The sequence below is a fragment of the Nothobranchius furzeri genome, chromosome 11 (genome assembly GCF_043380555.1).
Source record: "Nothobranchius furzeri strain GRZ-AD chromosome 11, NfurGRZ-RIMD1, whole genome shotgun sequence".
Classification (NCBI taxonomy): Eukaryota; Metazoa; Chordata; class Actinopteri; order Cyprinodontiformes; family Nothobranchiidae; genus Nothobranchius; species Nothobranchius furzeri.
Genome location: NC_091751.1, coordinates 61,441,722 through 61,460,874, shown reverse-complemented (window position 1 = coordinate 61,460,874; position 19,153 = coordinate 61,441,722). Strand labels below are relative to the sequence as shown.

The following is a 19,153-nucleotide window of genomic DNA, read 5'->3' as shown; positions in this document are numbered from 1 at the left end:
ATTACGATTTTTTAAATGCTTCATTAAGTTAAGGAGACTAAAATATTCTCTTCTAAAAGGCTTAAAGCAACAAAAGTGTAGGACCAGCCTTCAGACACTGGAGGGCAGCAACTCCCATCCTCCCTTTTCTATTTGCTGTTGGAAAGCAGCGTGTTGTTCTGTTTCTTTGCCAGTAGAGGGCGGCAATTCCCCAATCTTTCAAGGCAATAATACATAAATGTTTGCAAAAAATATAGAAAGTGTTTCTACTACGTACCTGTTGTACATGTTTATTTAGACAAAAATTTAACCGTAAAAAAGCATTTATTTATGGTTACTGTTTACTAAACTGGTTTAAATGATACATTTCTAATTTAATTGCTGTTAATCTGATGTTTGGTTTCATTGATACTCTGTTTATAAGGGATTTGTTTGTATTATTTAGGTCAACTGGATGGAAGAACACATTTTCAGCCCTCTGGCTTCGAGATAAACAGGGGCGAATTTATGATAGAAGAATATCCAGAGGTTAACCCAGATGAGTGATAGTTGTTTTTATTTTTAATGATAAATTTCAACTTTCAGCTTAAATGTTATAGAATTAACACAATGAAATACATTTTATATACATATAGATCACACACCAGTTACATGGTGTCAAAGACCAAACATACTGATAAGTCTAAGTGAAGCCATTAAATGATAAACCACGTTAAGCTTTTAATAGACTTCATTGTAAAAGGCAAATACAGCTACTGAAATAAAGGTAAAAAATGAAAGCTTCTCAAGTTCTATCCCCAAAAGAAGAAAAACAAAGAATAGCATGAACACCACTTCAATATGAAGTGGAGAAAGCCCGATGAAACCCCAGAAGACAGAAACAACTCTACAGTTTCCTAAAACTCTAGCTTTCATAGATGTGAGAAAGCGGGGTTAGAGCAGCTACTCATAAAATGACATTTGAAATGTAAATAAACAAATTCACAAAACCTTTGTACAGAAATATTTATCTTTGAACCACAGATGAAGAAAAGACTAAATATTGGATGTTTCTGCTCCTATAGAAGCTTAGTCATTAAAATAATAAGGACTTATTACATGTATGAAACTGCTTCAGGATTCATGATCATATTTAAAGAGCAAGTCACCCCCAAATAAACTTTTTTTTTGCTGATAAACTAAATAAACGAGTGTCTAATCGTGCTACAGACACGTGTAGTCAATAATTCGGCACTTCAGTGCATCTTAGTTAAAATTTAAATATTCTGCCTAAAACTGGCAGCGTTGTGCCGTTGTCAGGTAAAAACTCTGCACTGCATTCTAATTTAAATCTGCCACCGCTATTGGCTAAGAGGTATGCTATGATGTAAACTGGTACATTATGATGTCACAATGCTGTCGTGAGCCTGTGTGTGTGTGTATTTTTTAGCAGCTCCTCCCTCTCGGTCTGCCAGGCAACAGCATTTGTTGCATTTTTCAAACATGAAGTGGGAGTGGAGTTAGACTCTGGTAGGGGGTGACTTACTCTTTAACATGTGGTCCATTTGATCCATTTAGAAGATGTCAAAACATTAAATAAAACACCTTTTGTGCATTAATAATCAAACATAACACTTTTCAAACCTAAAAATGGAAGTTTAGATGTCGGGGCTTTTTTGCATTTAAACTGGTTTTCTAACAGAAAATATAAAATACATTCATTCATTACAGAATGTGGAGCAAAAGTGGAAGGTGTGAAATGTCTTTCCAGTTCAGCATCACTGCTGTTGGTACTGTGTCTCTGTGGAGGTGTAGAAGTCATCCAGGACGCTCTGGACGTAGTCGAAGGTGGGTCTGTCCTCGGGCTTGTGCTTCCAGCAGGACAACATGATGTCATACAGCTCTGTGGGGCAGTTGTCAGGCTGGGGCATCCTGTAGCCGCGCTGCACCGACGACATCACCTCTCCTTTGGTCATACCTGCAGACAAACACAGCTCCATGTCAGACACAGCCATGAAGTGTAGGATGTAAATGAAACAGCCAGAGTGCAGCACACGTTATGTTTAAATAGAGTTTTACACGAAAGAACAAAAGACAGGTTACAGCTTATAGCTTCTTCATATTATAGGCCAAAAAAAGTATTTAGTCAGCCTCCAACTGTGCAAGTTCTCCCACTTAAAAAGATGAGAGGTCTGTCATTTTCATCATAGCTATACCTCAACTATGAGAGACAACAGGAGAAAAGAAATCCAGAAGATCACATTGTCTGATTTTTGAAGTACTTTTGTCCCTTCACTGGCAAAAAGTATTGGGTCAATAATGAAGGTCCATCTTAATACAAAGGTCAAAGATTTTATGCAAGTCTTCACAAAGTTTCACACATTTGCTGGTATTTTGGCCCATTCTTCCATGCAGATCTCCTCTAGAGTAGTGATGCTTTAGAGCTGTTGCTGGGCAATGCGGATTTACACTCCCTCCAAAGTTTTTCTATGGGGTTGAGATCTGGAGAGTGGCTGGGCCGCCCCATCGTTACTGGAGCGATGTGTTTGGTATCATTGTCATGCTGAGAGACTCAGCGATGTTTAATCTTCAGTGCCCTTGCTGATGAAAAGAGGCTTTTATTCGGGATCTGAGGATACATGGCCTCATCAGTCATCCTGGTCCCTTTGCAGAAAAACAGCCTCAAAGCATGATGTTTCCGCCCCCATGCTCTACAGTAGGTATGGTGTTCTTTGGGTACAAATCAGCATTCAAACTCCTCCAAACATGGTTAGAGTTCTGTTTTGGTTTCATCTGACCAGTCTCCCATTCCTCTTCCGGATCCTCCAAATGCTCTCTAGCAAACTTCAGACGGGCCTGCTCTCTGTCCCAGCTCTCTGCAGGTCATCCACTAGGTCCCCCGTGTAGTTCTGGGATTTCTGCCCACTGCTCTTGTGATCATTTTGACTCCATGGTGCATCTTGCATAGAGCCCCTGATCAAGGGAGATTATCAGTGGTCTTGTATGTCTTCCACTTTCTAATAATTGCTCCCACAGTTGATCTCTTGACACCAGCTGCTTACCTATTTCAGATTCCGTCTTCCCAGCCTGGTGCAGATCTACAATTTTGCTTCTGGTGACAGCTCCTTGGTCTCAGCTGTAGTTTGGAGTGTGACTGAGGTTGTGTACAGGTGTCTTTTATACTGATAACAAGTTCTAACAGGTGTCATTAATACAGGTAAAGAGTAGAGGACAGAGGAGCCTCTTACAGAAGTTACAGGTCTGTGAGAGTCAGAAATCTAAGTAGCTTGCATACGCCATTAAACACTCACAGAAGAAGAAGAAGAACAACAACAAGAAGAAGAACAAGAAGAACAAGAAGAAGAACAAGAAGAGGAGAGTCAGAAATATTGCGTGTTTGTAGGAGACTAAAGACTTATTTTCCACCATAATTTGGTAAAGAATTCTTTAAAAATCAGACAATGGACAATCGATTTTTGTTCTCACGTTGTCTCTCGGGGTCTTGTTCACGAGTGAGGGTAGGAGGGATCGGGAGATCGACAGGCGGATTGGTTCGGCGTCTGCAGTGATGCGGACGCTGAGCCGATCTGTCGTGGTGAGGAGGGAGCTGAGCCAGAAAGCCAGGCTCTCGATTTACCGGTCGATCTACGTCCCAATCCTCACCTACGGTCATGAGCTTTGGGTAATGACCGAAAGAACGAGATTGCGGATACAAGCGGCCAAAAAGAGTTTCCTCCGTAGGGTGGCCAGGCTCAGCCTTAGAGATAGGGTGAGGAGCTCGGACATTCGGGAGGGACTCGGAGAAGAACCGCTGCTCCTCCAGATCAAAAGAAGCCAGTTGAGGTGGTTTGGGCATCTGGTCAGGATGCCTCCTGGACGCCTCCCTGGGGAGGTGTTTTGGGCATGTCCTGCTGGCAGGAGGCCCCCGGGTCGACCCAGGACACGTTGGAGAGGTTACATCTCCAATCTGGTCCGGGAACGCCTTGGGGTCCTGCCGGAGGAGCTGGTGGAGGTGGCCGGGGAGAGGACGGTCTGGAGCTCCCTAGTTGGGATGCTGCCCCCGCGACCCGGACCCGGATAAGCGGAGGAAGACAACGACGACGACGTTGTCTCTCATAGATGAGGGACACCTATGATGAAAATTACAGGCCTCTCATCGTTTTGTGTGGGAGAACTTACACATTTGGTGGTTGACTAAACTTTCTGCCCCACCGTGTATAAAAATAAATCTGCATCTCATATTTACCTGGGTAGGGGATTTTTCCATACGTGATGATCTCATAAATAAGAACACCAAAGGACCACATGTCTGATTTGATGGTGAAGCTGCCGTAGTTTATGGCTTCTGGAGCGGTCCACTTAATGGGGAATTTGGTTCCTGAGGGGGTGGGAGTGCAGAGGTAGACATGAAAATAAAAGGTTGTTATAAAATTTACAGTTAGTGTCCTTCACAACACACAATCATTACCTCCATCCGTTCGTGGGCACATTTATTTTTTTATTCCATATTGACATATTTAAATGCATTTTTAGATTCCCGCTACTGTAGCTTCTGTGTCTCCGGGTTTCTGGTCAGTTACGTTACATAAGTAGAAACGTTTGTTTATAGCAAACCTGCACATGATGAATGCAACTACACATATTTGAAAGAAGAAAAAATCCATTCTGCTGGGTGTGTTTAAGTTAGAGTGATTTCCACCAAGCTGCTCCAGATCAGACAGGTGGAGGTATTTGTCGTTTGGACGCTGTAGACCTCAGAGGCTCTGTGGAGCGAACTTTCTCTCCATGTGTCGATTCAGCTGGCTGGAAATTAGAATCCCGGTGGCACCACAAACCATTAATTCCTCTTTCTTGCCTTTTTCTTTTCCCTTCTGAGGTTTAGAAATGGCCTCAAACGCTTGCTTTTGTATCTATACAAATGTTTTTGTACAATTTATTGATCTAATTCTCTAATGTCAACATCTGGTGAAGTTGACACCAGTGCTATGAGTTATCAGTGTAAATGAATGTATTTATGTTTGCCATCAGCGGCTAAACTAAGAGCTGACTGAAATGAAGCCAAAAGTGTCCATCTGGTCACCCGGAATGGCCGTCTTGCCAACTCAGTGGATGATTTATAGTTTCGGTGTTTCGCAGGGAGTTAAAGGAAGTGATGCTTTTCTTTGATTGGAACAAGACTTGCACAATGCAAGAAATGAGACACACTCATACTTCCAATCAAACACACACACACACACACACACACACACACACACACACACACACACACACACACACACACACACACACACACACAATTTTACCCTCTCTAGCAGAGTACTCATCGTCCTCGATGGCTCTCGCCAAACCAAAATCTGCTATTTTGCACAGCAGACTCTCAGACACCAGGACGTTTGCGGCCCTCAGGTCCCTGTGAATGTAATTCTTCTTCTCTATGTACGCCATGCCCTCGGCTATCTGAAACAGAACACAAGCGCGTTTCGTTCAGACTCGTAACGTCAGCAGAGAAGAAATGAAACGGAGACGAGCAGATTGAATAACTGAGTGACATGTTTTCTGCTTGATGCGGGTCAGAAGGGTTGGAGGAAAAGTCACTCTTGGAAGTATTTGGTGGTAAATCACCTGTGCTGAGAAATCTATCAGCTTTGGTAGCTGCAGGTTGCATCCATCTTCACTTTTTAAAAAGTCTAGAAGGCTTCCTAAAGACAAGACAGGACAGGAAGCAACATTTGTTTAGACTGAGACTGTGCGGAGCGTAATTTTACTTTCATTAGAGAACCAAGACACAAAGTTCCCCTTCCTCCCATCAGAGCTCTGTAATAGCCACATTTATTTGAAATGCCTGAAGCGAACATGCCAGGAATCCGTGCTGATTTAAATTACCATTTGCCATGAACTCGGTGATGATGTAGATGGGTTGGGTCTTGGTGATGACGGCGTAGAGCCGAACCAGCCTGTCATGGTGCAGCGTCTTCATCACGTTGGCTTCATCCAGGAAAGCTTCCACTGTCATGGTGCCGGGCTTCAGCGTCTTCACCGCCACTTTGGTGGTGTTGTTGTAGTACGCTGAATCCACAGAAAAACACCATTACCAGTCAATCACACATGGCATCGTGGGTGCTATGTGGCTGCTTCCAAACATTTTCCAGGTCCTAAAATTAGTCCTGCACATAACTCACAGTTCCTGTTTTTTTGTTTGTTAGTTTTTTGCTATGGAATGCCAATGGGGAAATTTAGCATGAGAAATGCAAATACCAGCAAGCATTTGTTTTTAGAGTGATGGAAAATATTACATACTAGCACCTGTGCATGACTTCAAAAGCTAAACTTTACCAAGGCTTGCATTGAAGATCCTCGCACTGTGTTTTGGGGAGCCACCATAAAGGCTTTTTCTAGTATTTTTCAAATTGTGTGTGTTTGTCTGTGGGCATTTTATAGCAACAAATCTGGTGAAATGCACAGATTTAGTCATAAGAGTTGTTACATTTGGTATCTAGAGGAAGAAAGAATAATTCAGTCAACTTGGAGTTGCTTCCTTTGCTAAGGTTATGGACATTTATGATGTAAACTTGCACAGGTAGCTAGCTTGGACACAAATAGATAACCTCTGACAGGATTGATGAGCTAACGGCTAGGACCAACGTGAATATCAAATGGGACTTCATGCAAAAACTTTCTTACATGTTTTCATCGACATCACTTTGTTATTCCAGATCATGAATCAGGAAAAATAAAACATTCCAACCAGATGTGTTACACATTTACGATAGCTATCCTGGAAATCTAGACCAACCGTAGCAGTAACAAAAAGACTTGGCTCTGCAGGTTGGTCCCACCACACTTTACTGTACAGTCAGCAGGTCTATTATTGACCCGAACAGTTTTGTGCCTGACTAAATGCAGCACTCTACATTTGTTGGATAGGCTTAACGCTACATCTGTGACCAAAATAAAACCAACAAAGATGGAAACAGCATTCATTTGTAATGGCTTTGGCATCAATTTTGGACTATTTAGACTTGGGATTTGTGTTTATACATGAGCAGGTACTGGTACTCAAGTCCAGAATTTCAAAAAAGGATGTATTTACTGCTTCTTCAGCTGTGTATGGTGGACTGCCCTGTTGGCTGACATCCATAAAGGTGAGTATGTCATGCTGTTTCTGATTGGTCCTAGTGCTGTCCGATTTTGTATAGAGACAGTTTCATGGTCAACCCTAGATCCCACCCCAACAGTGAGCCATTTCAATGGTTCATGGCCAGACTAAGGGTGTTTCTGAATGCCAAGGAACCTCGCCTTGATGTCTTGGCCCTGCCCAGGTTGCCTAGGAGATACGTCATTTGGAACCGCCAAGGCATGTTCCAATGTTCATGTTCTACCGAGGCGTCTGTTTTCCGTTTGCTAGCCGTTTGGCTAACGTAAGGATACACAGGAGGTGTTTTGTAGCCTACATTTGGTCAAAAATTCCCAGAATACACCGAGGTATTTTTAAAAGGATGGCGGATCAGAGGCCAGCAGCTACCTCGGGGGCAAATTTCAAGTTTAAATGTACGTCAACTAATTGTAGCAATCGGGTTGATATCTGAAATGTTTGTTTTAAGTCCAAAGCAGTTATCTATGGTTGGTTAGTTGCTTAGTAGTTGCAGCTTCAGTGGCTATAGGTAGTAACTTGCTTTTATATTTAATTTAACAAACATATACACAATTTAAAAGGGAAAAGGCTCATTTTATTTATATTGAAACTTGTACATATAAAATATGTTACCTCTCGTGTCACGTGATGACACGTGACTGCTGCAGAAGCCGCGATCACGTGATGCAAGTCTGTTCTATTTAACTGTTTTCTTTGACCAAGGAAGGACAGTGTCCTTGTAAGCAAGGCACCTGGCCTCGCAAGACATCGCCTTGCGAGGCCAGGTGCGTTGACATTGAGAAACGCCTTATTATCTGTTACAGCTAACAGATAGTTCTTGGTATTTACATTTTCAATGAATATACTTCTGCTTGAATAATTTTTGTTCAGATTTAACTCAGATGTTGAAATTAATTATCTAACAGAAATAGTAGCAACTACCACCTATTTAAAGTGAGATGTTCCTTTCCAGTTATTTAATTTTTTTCTTAGATATCAGCATCCGCATGGGTGATCAGGGGTTTAAAAAGGAAATCAAGCTGCTTGTGGAGCTACATCATCTTTGACCGGTGACGTTTAGTTGACTTTATATATTTCACCTGTTTGGTGCAGATTCTGGCAAAATAACTGGATCAAGCATCTTTAGATGTTCTTATCTGATCAGACATAAAACCAGTTGGAATGTTATTATGTAGCTGATAACTGATGGAAAAGTTCTCACTTAAGTGAGAAGCTTCTTCATTGCTAATCAGTGTGAAAAATAAACAACATGTGCACGATGGCTAAAACCGCATCCAGGTCTGATCTAGAAATAGCAAGGTGCACCAGACAGAACTTCTCTAGACACCCCTACAGGTCTCAGGTCAGAGTCTTAATGTCAGTTTTGTTTTGTATCTCCACGCTCACCCATCCAGACTTCTCCGAATTGTCCTGCTCCCAGTTTCTTCACCATCTTTATGGAGTCTTTGGAAATCTCCCATGCGTCCTTATCCCAGGGTCTTTGAGCTTTGGGTTTCACACATGGACTTTCCAGTTTACGGCACAAACCATCTGCTTTGTCTGCAAGGTGCACACACAAAGACATCCTCTCATTTCAGTGGCAGTATGTAGCTTCCTGGAGCTCGGGGGCAGTATATAGATTTCAGGGTAATTTTACACCATATCACCGTGACTGTCGTTATGTTTGAGAAACATTACGGTGGACGTTGTCACCTGTGGAGCAGAAAGCATGCAACCGTGGCATGATTCACCAGACTTTGCCGGTCCTTCAGTTAATTCCATTGAGAGAATGCAATGCCAATTATTAGTTTTCTGGTGCTGTACTTTCCAGATCTGCTCGGGTTCCTGCGACTACCGATGATGTCATCTTACTACGGCAATACCGCTCGGCCAAAATATATTGAATCTCTTTTTCAATTCTGTTCTTTCACGTAGTTTTTGGAAAGAGTTTAGCAGTTTTGTTATTAAATACATGTTTCTTACTGCCTAAATGTTTTTGAACGCGGTAACATAACTTCCATAAATTGCACATCCAGCCAATCATCTAGTAAGACGTCATCGAGAGGCGCAGGACCCCGAGCCGGCCAGAAGGAAACATGGCGTCCCCCAAAAACGATAGACTTTAGACTTGATTTTTATGGTTATATGTTAAGAAACCGCCAACATTATTCAACTACTGGACATCATTTTATTAATTTTCAACAACATTTTGATGAGATTAACGATAAAAACTACACATTGTCACTTTAATATTCTAAACTTGAAACATTATTATCAGTATTGCTTCCAAATGAAAAAAGTAAATTTGATGGGTAGCTGCTGCTTAAAGGACTTAAAACCCACGTTAGTTTGAATTTTGACTAAAGTGATAGCTACGGGCAAAACTGCATCCATGATGTGTTTTTTTTTTTGGTCAACAGCTAATCTCCTGCGAGTTTTATGAAGACATTTTGGGTTCATGCACCCTGAAGAAATAAAAAAATTCGACTCGTATTGTGCTCCTGAGTCCAACTGATTTAGTTGAAATTGAGGTGGTTTCTTGAACACACAAAGATGTTTTCAGATGTGTAAGTTTTAGACTCTTATTCTGAAGAACTGAAAAAAGTTCTTAAAGCTCTACTGTTTAGTACCAACCATCAAGTCTTTTTATTATTTTTTTCTTCTGAGTGGCACTGATACGCTGTCATAGGGCGGCCTGTTTGTGGCGTAAACTGGACGGTGAGTCAGACTGTGACAGACTTATCATTAATGAGGGTTAGCTTTTCTCCTCTGATCAGAGCTGTGCTTACTGTGGTAATGCTTGATCATGCTGCTGATGTCGGGGAAAGAGATCTTAGGAGAGATGTAGAAGCCGCCGTTGTCCAACTTCCTGATTTTGTAATGCTTGACCGAGTCCATCCCTGCGGAATCTGCATCTCTGATTGATAGTGAATAATTTCCTGACGGAAAATCACAGAAAGAAAGAAAGAGAATATGTTAATGTTTAAATATGACTTTAATGACCTTTCAGCTCTATTTCTGTACCTTTAGATGTTTCACTTTCCCTGATGAGATAGGATCCTGGTTTGTTAGCTGGTGCTAACAGCTGCCTCTCTGCATCCTTTCTTGTGATGTCTTTAAAAAACCAACTGCAACAAATTGGAAGTTTTCTTACAATAATGTGCAAAATCAAACAACAACAATTAGCAGAGCAGCCTAACAGCGCTCAATAAAGCTTGCTATTAGCACATAGCTACTCACTCCTCTGTTTCCATGGTATCTACTTGGGCAACATAATTAGAAGGGATGAATCCTTCTTTTTGGGTGGCCACAGACCGTGCCTTCCACCAGTCACCTTGTCTGCAAATAAAAACATTTTACCACATCTAAAGTCATATTTTTTTAATTTTGCCACTTTTTCTTGTTTCTTTTTGATTTATTTTTGTTTATTTAATAAAATATCATTAATAAATAGTACATGTGTGTGTAAGTTACAGAATTTGTGATAGTGACCAACATTTACGTGACTCACTCTCCTAAGACCACCATCTTTTCTCCCTTCTTGAATCCTAAGTCATCAGGATGCGTAGCTGCATATGGATAAAGGCCGACCACTACTTTTCCAGATCCTTTTTGCTCTGAGACAGGAAAAAGAAACATGTTTAAACCATGTCACGAAGCAATGTTAACAAACCAGCACCAACATATGTGTGTTTAGAGCTGTTAAAATGCAAACAGACATCTTAACAAACAAACAAACTTAAAATGTTTAAGACACTTTGTCAAAGAGATCCAGTATGCTCTTAATTCTTCATGTTAAACACCCAAAGCTGTAGTTTGCTCTATTTTTCAAAGAACTATTAACTGGAAAACGTGGCGCTCCGTAGATCACATCAGCATGTTTTAGCTGCTTCCCTGTTCCAACACTTCATCCAGTGGTTGGATTAACTTGCAGAGAAACATAAAAAAATGAATGATTGTGACCCTCAAAGCCTGGCATCAATGCAGATGATCAACCTGAGGAAGATGCATCTCTTAGTTTTGAATACGTTTCCTTCTTTATTTCATTCATTTTAGATGCCATTGTAGCATTTGAAGTTGTCTTTTTCTCCTTTTTAAAAATATCTTTAAAGGTGTGGTTGACTGAAAATACATTTTTTTATTATTATTTCTGATTACAATTGATCACTCTGAGTTTTTCATGCAGGGTGAACATGAAAGCAGTCTCCTACACCTCTCTCCTGCATTAGCTTCTGCTAGAAAGTAGACAGTGAAATGCTAGGATTTGAAAATCCTCACATATCTATGTCACAATGTGAATTTGCATTCATGGCCTTGCCCATCGTGGCTTGCACCCGCCCACAGGGAGGCTTTTAAAAAAATTTTTGGAGCAAGGAGAGAGAGCGGAGAGTTTCTTGGTCATAGTGATTTTGCAAAATGGCTGAGTGTGTTCTGTTAGCCAATCAGAAGCAAGGTGTGTGCATATAATTAGTAATAATGAGTAATCCTGCTGTTTTCAGCCCACCTCTGAACCAGCAAACTTCTGCATCGCAGAACAGGGGTATCATAGCTTTTTTTTTATGACTCATAATACATTGGTTTACACTATGGAACACTGCAAATGTATTGAATAAATTAGTAAACCACACCTTTAAGCACATTTCCCAAAATGACTAGATACAAGAACTGTATGGAAGAAGAGTTTTAAAAAAAAAGTCCAAACAGAATCTTTGAAAAATTAGAGAAAAGGTTAGAGAAAAGTAAAGTTTTTAGTGCGACTCCCAACTAGATTAACGCTGTTTGCTCAAAGTGTTGAATTTATAATACTGGAAGGGTCACAAAATATGAACGCTATCACAAAAGTTTATGTCATTTTTAAATGGCTGTCAAGTGAATCACATTTTATTTAAAATAGTTTCCGTTTTTCTTACTTGGTAACAGAAACAATGGAAGCTCATTCCCGCCACCCTGATGTAAACAATGTATCTCTAGTTATTTTATAACAATGAGATAAGTTAGTCGTAATTTTAAAATACAGGAATATTTTTTATTAATCAGACTGGCAGGAATTGGTTTCCATAGATATCTGACAGTTCTTTATTGGTGTGACACAGCTGATGTAATTAATCCATGACATCACAGAACATCCGTTCTGATCTTGATATGACGTCATTGAACCCAACTTGACCTCCATAGCAGCTCAGACGTAAAACAGAGATGTGCAAACAGCTGCTTGGTGACTACGTCCATCGTTACTTTTCAAATTTTAACTGAGTGAAAACTCTTTAATGCTGCTACCTTGATTAGCATTTTCCCATTGAATTCACAGCTGTTGTGGCTAATAGGCCAAAGCTAATGACCCTGAGTGTTTTTCCTCCCAGGTAGCAAAATAATGACTTTTACCAAATAAAGTAATTGAAGAAAGTAGAAAGAAATAAACGAAATACCTTCCATTCTCTGGAATACCTGGCCAGGTAACAGTGTGTTAGTCTGTAATAGCAAATAAAATACACATGAAATGGTGTTTTTATCGTAATCAGCCGATTTTGACAGACCTCGTTTCATATAAAGGGAAACTCTGACTCACTTTCTTGCAAATCGGTGATAAATGTGAAAGTATTTCTAGAGAATGTTCTGCCTTTCTCTCCACCTACTTACTCTGGTGATTTTTGAAGTGGAGGTGGGGTCTTTGACATAGACCCTTGAGTCAGGACTTTCAGCCTGCTGGCTGGTTTTCCTCTCCACCATTCTCCCCAGACCGCCGCTGAGTGTGGACTTCAGACAGCCCATCCTGCCTGCAGGAGGAAGTGAGAAAAAAGGGTTAGTGAAGCGGTCTGTTACACATTTATGACGACTGAAACCAGAAGCTTGGCACACCTGCAACTCTCAGCTCTTAAAAATAAAGCGACAAAAACAATTTTTTTTTCATTTAGGCCACTTCTACTTATGTGCTGCAAGAAAGTCAAAGACAATCATCTATAAGTAGCAGCAGCACACAGAGCCTTGTAGTGAATCTTTTCCAGCTGAATGACTTTAGTTAACCATTTTGCTCGGATGAACTATTTCTTGCAGGTGGGATGAAAACCCACATCACCACATCCTCCTGCAGACCTAGTTACACCCTTGGACCTTTGACTTCAGCCTCCTGGGCTTTCAGGTTATTTATGACTTAAAAAAAACATATTTATGTAGAAAATATTTAGATTTAATCCAAATACTCTGCTGAAGTTTTAAATGGACGTTGTTTTCCTTTTACACCAAAAGCCCAAGGTCCAAGCCGATGGGGCTTTCATGGAAATTGCAAAACTTCACGAGTCAACGACTCGTTTATTTGACAAAAACGGATTAGTCATAAATGTGGACCAAGACAAAGATCTTACCGTAAAACCCACAACATTCATCTGTGTAAAAAAAGTGCAAAACTTTTTGAACAATCACTCGGATGTTTTTGTGTCAAATTAAAAGTGGTGGATGTAGAGCTGTGAAAACATCCTGTTTGAGGTCAAAGGTCAGACATGGTTCCATCAGTTAGAGCCACTGCTCCAGATCCTACAACAGCCCCTTCTCTTTAGCAGATCAAATCAGATTTAATCCTGTTTGATTCAGTTCAGTAAAAGCAGCGAGTGGCACGTGTTTAACATCACATGACTTGGTGCTAACCAGTAAACCCATTAACCACTTTTACATAAAACCAGTAAAGGCTACTACAAATATCACCATTTTAAAATTGAAACTAAAAGGTTTCCTGTCCACATCTAGATCAAAGGTGATAAAATAATTTTTTCCTTTACCGATTTGGGGAGTTTGTTGGATTTTTGCGCACATGTGTAAACACGAGTTTTGCAACCTTTGCAGTGTGTTGTAATCAAGACAGTTCCGCTTATTCTTTGAGCCCAGATTGCTTTGTTGCAGCTACAAAGTGTGACGTGTATTCCAAGATGTCATTGATAGAATCTAAAGTGGAATAAAATATAACAGCTAATAATCTGTAGGCAGAACGAGTTCAGCCGTGTACGCTTTACGGAAGCAGCATTATGTAAGTTAATGATGGCAGGAGCAGAATCATGAATCAGAACAGAAGAAAGAGCAAAGAGTGAGTCACCAAACATTTTTGAGTGTTGTTTTTTTAGAAATCATCTGTTTTATTCTGGTTTTAAAAGTTCTGCTCTGAAGGGGAAAAGCAGCACTCCAATGGGACCAGGCAGCATCTGCAGAGTTGAGATTGCTGCCAAAGTTTTGCTCTCCTACGTGTGCTAATGAAAATACTTTGTAACGTCCAGAAAGGGTCATGTTGACCTACATAGTGACCGGTAAGGACGTAATTTTCACTTTAGAAGTGGGGGGTGGGGGGTATCTTTATAGTGTGTTCTAATGGGAAACAGGCTTCAACACAAACGGTTGTTTTCCGCTTGGTCCTAGAGCTCAACCAGTGTCAATTTAATATAGCGTAATATTGCTTTTCGATGGTAAAAGGTGCAGGGGTCAAAACCATAGGTCAAAACTTGATTTTGGAAAAAGTGGGGGGACATACCCCCCCCCCCCCCCCCCCAAATTACATCCATGCCAGTAATCTACAGAAATAACTCAATTTTCTAAGCGGATTTTAAACTCTGTCTTCTAACACCCAGAAGATTAGTCAGTGCTTGTAGACATTCCATGAAGACAATACTGTCAGCCTATGTCTCCAAGCAAAGCTTTCCTCTGATAAGACTGCAGGATTCCACACTCTGAATATAAAGTGAACATTTACAACTCATAAGTTAAATAATCATATGGTTGGATGAACCAGATGTTATATGAAATGTTGAAATAATCTGTTCTGTTGTTCTGACAAGGATATTACATATTTTCATCAGTGCTGTGTGGTACAACAAGTTACTCACCATCTACACTCATACACAATCTTCATAAGATATAAATTACAGTTGAGGTCACATATCACATAAGTTTAAAGATTCTTTATCCACAGAATGGGAACATCTTAAATCTGGAAGGTGTGGTTTCTGAGGGATGTTTGGCACCGCCGACAAACCTGTCAAATTCTGATTTGCAGAAATGATAAACTCTAGATTATTAAAACCTGAGTGACTGCCCGAGTTACTCAGTTTCCAGCTGACACCTCGATTCGGCCAAATCGGCAACGAAGCCTTTTTGTAACAACCTCCTTTGACCTTAAAGTCAAAACCTTGCCACGACGCTGCAAGCGATTACAGACAACAGCTCATTCCAGAGCTAATGCAGCTCTCAGACATCCATCTTGGACACCTAATCTGCAGACCCCGAGTTGCATCTCGTGGCCGGGGAAGCTGAACTCAGAGGAAGCTACTCATCTCTGAGTATCGTGATCTCGACGTCTGGCGACCTCACCACTCTGACCGCAAACCTCCGGACCGCCGGGAGCAACTCATACATGAGTACCGTAGACCTCCATACTGGCGTCTGATGCTGTTTTATAAATAATCAACTCTCTAGTTTATAGCAGACCAAGATTCTCTTACACCCAGAATTCACAATCTCTTCCAGATACAAAGGCTCTAATGAACAGCACTACACATACACTCCATCACACATCACAGTCCATCACATACCATTTGTTCATAGCTTGTCATATAATATAATTAGTTTAGAAAATAAAGTTTTTTTTAATTATATACTTTAGGGCTGCAGCTATCGAATATTTATGTAATCGAGTACTCTATCGAATCTTTTATCGATTAATCGAGTACTCTAATAAATTACTCTTTTGCGTTTTTAAACCATTATATCAAATAGCAAGTCATAAAATATGAAAGACCTCTTGAAATGAGAAAGCAATAGCCAGTTATTCATTCAAAATTAGTTTTCAAAACTTCAGCATTTCAACTTTACGTCACAGTAAACGAGAGGCTGCGGCCCAAACAGCACCAGAACCGCTCACGGCGCATGCGCAAACATGGCTCGCCAGCTGTTTCCCTATTAACACACGTTCTTTTTAATTTCTACACTTTTTTTATCTCACACTAACAACGATTGTCGAGAAAGCATGTTTGCCGTGGTTATGTCAAATTATATTGATCACACAACATTTATTTACTTTCTTTCGTTTTCCTCCGCCACTCCTAAATACCTGTGTCCTTCTGCAGCAATCCTGAGAGACAACGGACATCAATAACAACACAGTAAAAAGTCCGACGTGTTGTAAAAACTGCTACTTTTAGCACATTTTAAGTCCGACGTGTTGCTACCAGACGTACGGTGTGAGCTGAAACTAAGTGCTACAAATGAAAAAGTCGCACAGTGTCTGCAGAATATATAGAAATACAGGCTAAAATGCATTATCTTGTAGAGGCTCCGAGTCCGCTTGCAGAAGTGACATTTACATGTGGATGTTTCCTGGTCAGGTTGCAGCATCGAGGATGTGGTGTTGTGGCAGGCTACATCCGTTTTACAGTATTTACACTGGAGTACGTTTTCCGCCTTACGACGTGAAAATTGGTCCCACACCGTTGGCATTTTCTGTCTTTTTCGCACTTCACCGGGGTCCACATTGTCCACCACGGCTTAAAAGAAAGTTAAGTTGCGTTTGCTACTTGCGTGTGCATTCAGTGCAGTGTGTATGTGCGTCACTTATTTCGGTCTGGGTGAAACATGACCCCGGGCGATTGCAAAGCCATGAATTAATTAAACATGAATTAAACGAAGCTTCGAGACAGAGAATTTGACTCGAGGATTTTTTGTACTCGAATTATTCGAGGTACTTGAGGAATCGTTTCAGCCCTAATATACTTGACTCGGTCTGAATTAATACGAAGTGTGTTTATGGTCCCTGAATAAGCAGAGAATCCTAAACGCTTCTGGTTAAACATTCAAAGATCTATCAGGTTGATATTTTATATTTATATAGAATAATCACATCTTATTGTTCATAGTTAAATACGCAGTAGTTACGCGCACACACACACACACACACACACACACACACGCACGCACGCACGCACGCACACACACACACACACACACACACACACACACACACACACAGATGTTTACTTCAGAATATGTACATATTTCCAGTAAAAACTGTTGCAGTGCCAGCCTCTTGTTCACCTCCACTGCTGCAGGAGACTCCGCCCATCACATCACTGCTGTTTAAATGATTAGATGAGAAAATAAAATGATGTCATACTCCTGATATTATTATTATTATTAAGGTAGCACGACTCGTAGCACGACTCAGGGTTGTGAATGACCACAGTCACCAATTCTTGTCACGTGTCTTGCCCATGTATGTCTGATCTCTGAATTGTGCGTACTGAAACTCTAATGTCCCTCTGGGATTAATAAAGTATCTTTGATTTGATTTGATGAGTCACTTTTAATCGTCTAAGTTTTTGCGCAAAGCCACAAACTAAGACACTCAAAATAAAAGGAAAATAAAATATGGAGTGGAAATGGAGGGAGAGGAGTTAAGTGCCTGCTCCATCATAAGAGGGTTGCAGGTTAACACCCTACTTCAGTCTCTCCTGGTCATTGTGCCCTTGGGCAAGACACTTTACCCACCTGCTGGTGGTGGTGGTTGAGGGGACCAGTGGCACCAACTTTATGGTAGACTTGCATCTGTCAGTGAGCCCCAGCCCTCATGACATGGACGTAATTTTGGGGGGGGACAGGGGGGAAATGTCCCCCCCACTTTTTCCAAAGTCAAGTTTTGACCCCTGCACTTTTAACCATCCAAAAGCAATATTACGCTATATTAAATTGACACTGGTTGAGCTCTAGGACCAAGCGGAAAACAACAGTTTGTGTTGAAGCCTGTTTCCGATTAGAACATACTGCAAAGATACCCATACCCCACCCCCCCACCCCCGTGTCCCCCCCACTTCTTAAGTGAAAATTACGTCCTTGCCTCATGACAACTGTAGCTCATCACCATGTGAGTGTGAGTGACTGTTGTGAAGTGCCTCGATGGATTCTTGGACTACATATAAGCCGTTTACCGTTTCCAACATCAGGTTTCTCCATGTATTTAGAAAAGTGCATGTTCTCGATGCAGGCGTTTGTGATTATTTAAAACTTCTCACTTTATTTCAGTCAGATAATAAATTTCATGAATCCGTTGTAACAAGGTCGGGTAAAACAGGAATGTTGCTTATCTGGAACTGAAACGCTGGTTAGAGTTAATGTTTGACCTGATATTGGAGCTGGGCGTTAGGCGTCACTCTCAGGGGAACCAGCAACCCTCGAGACTCACACATTTCTTTACACTTACGCCATTCAGTGAAAACGTACAGTTTGTCCCCCACCACTATCCTCTTGTAGAAACAGTTTTGGGAGTAATTCTTTAATAAATCTAAAGTGAAGTTTGCACAACCAGACCTGATTTATGATGTTTAAACAAGAAAAGGAGGAAGAAATGTTCAAATGATTTACAATCGCACAGGTTAACCTGCAGGTCAGCTTCAGCTCCGTTTTGAACTGTTTGCTTCAGTTCCCCAGTTTTATTTTTAACTCGAGTCCAAGAACAGACGGAAACTGTACCGAGGGTCTGAGTGGACCTGAAGGACCCCATGTGATCCCCCCCCCCCCCCCCCCCTCCCGCAATGAAACATGAGGAATATGAAGAAAGCAAAAAGAGAAGGAAAAACATTTTTTTTAAATGATTTTAAAAAACCCTCTTAATCATATCAAGTAATGTGTTTAATCCTGTGGACAGTAACGTTTTATCTGTTGGTGTGTGTGTGTGTCGATCAGCTCTTACCTGTCAAAAGTAGAAATCCTCAGTGGGAAAAATGCTTATTCCAGCATATGGATGATTTAATTTTTTAGTCCAGAGATCTGCTATTTGTGTTGATCATAAGACACACACACACACACTCACCACTTGACTTGTGGACGGTTGTAGCAGAATGAGGAACTGGTCGGGGATTTTTTTTTCTTACCTAAACTTCCTGGTACAATTGTCTAATGATTATTTGCATAATCAGCATCTGACACACTCATTCATAGACACACACACATGCATGCACGCACACACCTGACAACACATTGTTAGAGCCCCTAAAGGCTTTTTAACTTCATGGTAAAATACAATAAGTACCTCTCACT

General features: G+C 40.8%; 1 protein-coding gene across 1 annotated transcript; it reads right to left on the bottom strand.

The window, feature by feature from the left end:
- Positions 1-518: 518 nt before the first annotated feature.
- On the bottom strand, positions 519-18,970 carry lyn (LYN proto-oncogene, Src family tyrosine kinase). Its single transcript, XM_015957322.3, has 13 exons — positions 18,807-18,970; positions 12,728-12,864; positions 12,517-12,559; positions 10,602-10,707; positions 10,331-10,429; positions 10,115-10,218; positions 9,880-10,029; positions 8,498-8,650; positions 5,842-6,024; positions 5,581-5,657; positions 5,262-5,415; positions 4,205-4,336; positions 519-1,936 (listed from the first exon to the last, which is right to left on the bottom strand). Exons 2-13 carry the CDS (start codon positions 12,857-12,859, stop codon positions 1,737-1,739), a joined length of 1,533 nt encoding a protein of 510 aa, XP_015812808.3. The 5' UTR covers positions 12,860-12,864; positions 18,807-18,970; the 3' UTR covers positions 519-1,736.
- Positions 18,971-19,153: the final 183 nt, after the last annotated feature.

Coding starts and splice junctions, on each gene's coding strand:
- lyn (XM_015957322.3), bottom strand. CDS start 12,859: ATGGGCTGTCTGAAGTCCACACTCAGCGGCGGTCTGGGGAGAATGGTG. Junction 10,430..10,601: donor AAGATGGTGGTCTTAGGAGA/GTGAGTCACGTA, acceptor TTTTATTTGCAG/ACAAGGTGACTGGTGGAAGG. Junction 6,025..8,497: donor ATTCGGAGAAGTCTGGATGG/GTGAGCGTGGAG, acceptor CTGTGGATTCAG/CGTACTACAACAACACCACC.